Genomic DNA, 4842 nt, shown 5'->3' with positions numbered 1-4842 from the left:
TTCCTATCCCGCCTCTCACCGTCCAGACGCAGGTACTTAAAGTTGCGCCAGCCAAAGTAGTCCTCCATGATGGTCATGGTGGAAGTCATCTGACAGAAGAGCAGGACCTTGTGGTTGGTGACCATCAGCTTGGGCAGGATACGGTCTAGCAGCTCAAACTTCCCAGCTGCGCGGTACAGGTCAGGTCTGGAGGGAGCAGGGGACGAGAACAGAGGGGTGGATGAGGGAACGCACCACACATAGTAAGATCAACCACAAGACCATGAAGCGTCAACATGCAACGTCAGCAGAAGATTTGCTTACCCAGACACTACACCTCCAGTGAATCCCAAATGCTCAGAGAAGGACTCCTGTGAACAGACGAGTCACAACTATTCGGTTAAAATGAGAAGCTTTAACCACAATCTTACACTTCAGTCAACATCTCTTCTCAATTCATGGAAGAGTTGAGGTAGGCCCTTGCACTGTACCTCGATCTGCTGGAACATGTAGGGATGGTTACAGATCTTCCTCAGCTGCATGATGGTGTTCATCAGGGTCTTGGTGCCTCCTTTACCCTGAAACACAACACTCTGCCACTTAGTCATCCTGTAGTACCCATCTAAACAGCCCAGTATAACTGACCCCCAGTCAGTTGTTAGGGGGTGTATGGAGAGCAGTGAGCGGGTTCTCTACTCCTCCTTACCTTCTTGTCTTTCTCAGAGCCGTCGGTGAGCAGCACACCCTTAGCCTGCATGTGTCTGTACAGCACTCTCTGCAGGGCCGACATGTCACACTTGATCACATACTCCACCTGGGGCACACACACACACACACACACACACACACACACACACACACACACACACACGGAGAGAACAGGTTAAAACATTGCATTGATTGGACAGATATGAGTTTAAAGTACTGAAAAAAATCAATTGATTGATCTTTATTGTCCTTGGAGACTGAAAGCCAAGTGATTGACAGGAGTCAGACCTTCTCAGGCAGCTGGGACTCCACTTCCTTTTTCAGTCTGCGCAGCAGGAAGGGGCGMAGCACTTTGTGCAAACGACGGATAATCAGGATGGTCTCTTCCTCGTTCAGATCCACCTAGGMTCGAGAGAGAGCGGGGTATGAGTCCAGCCATGATGACCCCAATGTCTCCAAAACACCCCRCTCCACAGCCCTGACTAACTCACCTTCTCTCCGGTCATGGCGAAGGGGGCGTTGAACCACTGCTCGAAGGTTGTGCAGGACTTGAAGATGGTCGGCAGCAGGAAGTTGAGCAGGGCCCAAAGCTCCGGCAGCTTGTTCTGCAGCGGGGTGCCGGTCAGCAGCAGACGCCGCGGGGCCAGGTAGTGGGTGTTCAGAACCACAGTCAGCTTACAGTGGTGGTTTTTCATACGGTGGCCCTCGTCCACTATCATGTACTTCCATCGCAGCTGAGAGGGAAAGAGTACAGTGGCGTGAGAAGTTGAAATGGAAGTTTCCATAGGTTTTACCTGTCTGACTAGGGACATTTCTAAGGCGGTGTAATATTTGCACAGGGTGATTTGAAGAGGTGGGTCCCTACCTTAGCCAGCACTTGCTTGTCTTTGATGATGTACTCGTAGGTGGTGAGCAGTACGTTGAACTTGCCGCTGCGCAGGATGGGGAGGAATGCCCGGCGAGCTTGTGGMGAGCCCTGGACAMAGACATAGTAGAACACACATCAARTTTACATCTACAGAACACTATAATCAAAGGATATTCACATGTACATGCGGACCACCTACTACGCAATTGTCAAACTTCACCCTGGAAGAAGCGTTGAAYGGGGCTACTCACTTTGTAAGAGACTTTCACCACAGATGGAGCCCACTTATCAAARTCATACACCCAGTTGGACAGAGTTCTGAAAACAAAGACGGGAGATAAATTGATAAACATATACTTTCTCTGTCCACCTCAAGGTCGCACTGACATAACACAAGGCAAAAATACCCATGACTGTGGAAAATACCCATAACAGCCCTTCTGGGCTTGTATCTGTATAATTACAGGAGAAAATCTCGATTGAAACAACAGAAATAGTGCATCAGTTCCGGTCCATGAAGGAGCTGAGTACCAACTAGAGGAAAGGAGAGGCAGAGGGACTCACGAGAGGGGCACGATGATAAGGAAGGGGCCGTTGATGCGCTTGTGCTCCATGAGGTAGGTGATGAGGCCGATGGTCTGGATGGTCTTGCCCAGACCCATCTCATCAGCCAGGATCCCGTTCAGGTTGTTATTGTACAGAGACACCAGCCACTCCAAGCCCTTGATCTTAGAGGAGAGAGGGACACAAACCAGTCATTCTACTGTCTCACATGGTCATCAGGTGTGTGTGTCATCTCTTCTTTTTTGACACGTTACTTCTTGTAAGTATTGTGAAAGGTAATGACACACTACAGCATYCATTGTGTATGGGAAATCATGTTACTGTGACGTGGGTAGACTGTGTACCTGGTAGCTTTTGAGCTGCCCGTTGACCAGCAGTGTGGACTGTTTGTCCACCGTCTCAGTAACGGCGTGGGCCACAGCGTAGTAAGACTGCAGYCCTCGGGCGAACGCCGCCTCGGCACTGTTATACTCATCATCCACATCCTGCTTGGCTCCCTCGATGATGTAGCGGACGTCGACCTCGTTCACGTCCTCTGTGTCGGGGTCTGGGATCTTCTTTTTCTCCTCGGTGGGAGCCTGGGAGGGCTGGGGCTCCTCCTCTTCCTCCTGAGGTGAACGGAYCAAGAGGATGGACTCAGATACAGATGCCACACAGCCTGGCTCAAATTGTCTCAGCCAAGGTCAAGTCAAAAGACATGTTATCGAATCAGAATAAAATATTCTTTATGGAAACTAGAACACGGCTTGTCCCATGAACTGGTCAGGATTAAGATTAATCTGGAAAAGATCTCTGTTTCAGTAAAGATATTTACAGCACAATATGTTTGATTTACATTAATATAAGCTTCATAGTACACAATGCAGAGAAAGGGTTACATTAGTTTGGGCTTGGCAATGGCTTGGTTTCTGATAGCCCAAGGCAAGAGTGGTACGCCTCTGAACAGACTCCATATGCAAGGTCTCATCCACGGCGGTCTGCTTACATTTATTTAAGGCGACTTGAGGTTTACGATATACATATATTAAAAGGGGAAAGTGGGGGGTAAGGAGAGCATTGTGGTCTTTAAGGTACATACCTCCTCTTCCTCTGAGCCACTGTCCTCGCTGTCTGAACGAGGAGCCACTTCATACCTGCAGGAGAAAAGTTTAAATGATTAGTTGTGATGCCTGATGTCATTGTTTTGAGATGACAGTGTMTATGTACTTATGGCTAAGCAACAGTGTGAAAGGCATTTAGAATTGTACAATGTTCATCCTTTCCAAAGGAAAATGGTATTTCACATTCCRCAGGCTCTCGTGTCGTCATTATTCCCACAGTCGGGTAAASAAGCGTGTCTCCTAGCTAGCTGTGTTTAACTGACCCAGGGTTCATCTCCAGCCAGGCGTCCAGCTGGCCAGCCCGGGGCGCGTCCAGCCCCGTCAGGATCTTCCCACTGTCTACATGGATCACCTTCACAGGCAGGTCACTCATCTGACTGGTCTCATCCAGAGGCTGAGAGTGGAAGAGGGAGTGAGTGAGAAATTGACTGGAAACTGTGTGATATATTACCTGTCAATATGATCATTTCATGGTAAATTAAACAAGTATTCCTGTGGCCTTGTGAAAAACAGGGAGCCTGGAAACAATGCTACTTTTCAGTTTCTTATCAACACATCATGAGGCAAATGGCCTATTAGTTAAAATGTTGAATGATGGGGCTTACATTCATTCATTATATTGTCCTTCATGAACTGATGGCAGAGAAGATGACTTTGTAAAAAAGCTTGGTGGGAAATTGTCTGGATTTTATCGTACCAAATCTTTTACTGGGATCTGAAACTCACCTCTCCGTCGGGTCCCAGGGCAAGAGGCTGGCCCTCCCCACTCTCTGGCTTCTAGAGAACATGAACATCAGTTTCTCATATTGCAATGATAGGCTCAACAACGGAAACACGGGGGGCTGCATATCGCAGTAAAACACAAGGTAACACAATACAACAAATGGAACTTCAGAAAGATGCACTCTCAACATTTGTCCTTGGCCTCATTCTTCACCTTCTTCTTCTTCTTCTTTTTCTTCTTCTTCTTGTCCTTGAGGGCCTGATCAGCCTTGTGAGCTCTGACCAGATCGGTGAGGTTGGCCACGTACTCGTCTGTCTGCTGCAGCAGGTAGGCCAGACGCTTGTCTTTCTTCTGGTCAATGAGCTTACGGTAGCCCTCCTCATCTTCAGCCTAGGGAAGGACACACACATTGTCGACAGATGTTAGAGGCATTGGGTGTGAGAGTAGATCTATGGATATTTAATAGTGAGTGTGTAAACGAGCACGCAGCTGTGTGGTCACTCACCATCAGCCTCCTCATTCTCTCCTTCTCAATGCGCTCGTTCTCCTTCTTCTGCTCGCGCTCAGTGTTGGCYTGGTASGTGGCCACAGCTTTGGTGGCCTTCTGGAGCTTGGCTGTGATGGAGCGGTGGTACTCCTTGAAGTCTTTAGCATGCTGCAGGATGCTGTTAAGGTATTCCTGTACAAAAACCTCAGAATATTAGTGTCTATACAATACAACGCAAAGCACTGGAGGCCTTACAGGAATGTGAGGATCACCTGACATCTAGGTTGGGAACTTTAGCCCCGACCCCTCTGTGTACCTGGCGTTTCTGTCCCGACCCCTCTGTGTACCTGGCGTTTCTGTCCCGACCCCTCTGTGTACCTGGCGTTTCTGTCCCGACCCCTCTGTGTACCTG

General features: G+C 48.6%; 1 protein-coding gene across 1 annotated transcript in view; it reads right to left on the bottom strand.

The window, feature by feature from the left end:
- The window catches only part of LOC112067817 (transcription activator BRG1), a 31355-nt gene that overhangs the window by 9969 nt on the left and 16544 nt on the right, over nucleotides 1–4842 (bottom strand). The window contains exons 7-22 of the mRNA XM_070438606.1: nucleotides 4747–4839; nucleotides 4449–4622; nucleotides 4157–4333; nucleotides 3946–3996; nucleotides 3483–3613; nucleotides 3198–3252; nucleotides 2464–2727; nucleotides 2120–2283; nucleotides 1807–1873; nucleotides 1553–1663; nucleotides 1179–1421; nucleotides 976–1089; nucleotides 686–793; nucleotides 471–557; nucleotides 304–350; nucleotides 20–186 (exon numbers count right to left, since the gene is read on the bottom strand). Of these exons, the coding sequence (XP_070294707.1) occupies nucleotides 20–186; nucleotides 304–350; nucleotides 471–557; nucleotides 686–793; nucleotides 976–1089; nucleotides 1179–1421; nucleotides 1553–1663; nucleotides 1807–1873; nucleotides 2120–2283; nucleotides 2464–2727; nucleotides 3198–3252; nucleotides 3483–3613; nucleotides 3946–3996; nucleotides 4157–4333; nucleotides 4449–4622; nucleotides 4747–4839 (2053 nt within the window). The remainder of the gene's footprint in view (nucleotides 1–19; nucleotides 187–303; nucleotides 351–470; nucleotides 558–685; nucleotides 794–975; nucleotides 1090–1178; nucleotides 1422–1552; nucleotides 1664–1806; nucleotides 1874–2119; nucleotides 2284–2463; nucleotides 2728–3197; nucleotides 3253–3482; nucleotides 3614–3945; nucleotides 3997–4156; nucleotides 4334–4448; nucleotides 4623–4746; nucleotides 4840–4842) is intronic.

Source organism: Salvelinus sp. IW2-2015, unplaced genomic scaffold (genome assembly GCF_002910315.2).
Source record: "Salvelinus sp. IW2-2015 unplaced genomic scaffold, ASM291031v2 Un_scaffold1058, whole genome shotgun sequence".
Lineage (NCBI taxonomy): Eukaryota > Metazoa > Chordata > Actinopteri > Salmoniformes > Salmonidae > Salvelinus > Salvelinus sp. IW2-2015.
The sequence above is the reverse complement of the archived record's forward strand: the minus strand, read 5'-3'. Positions and strand labels throughout refer to the sequence as shown.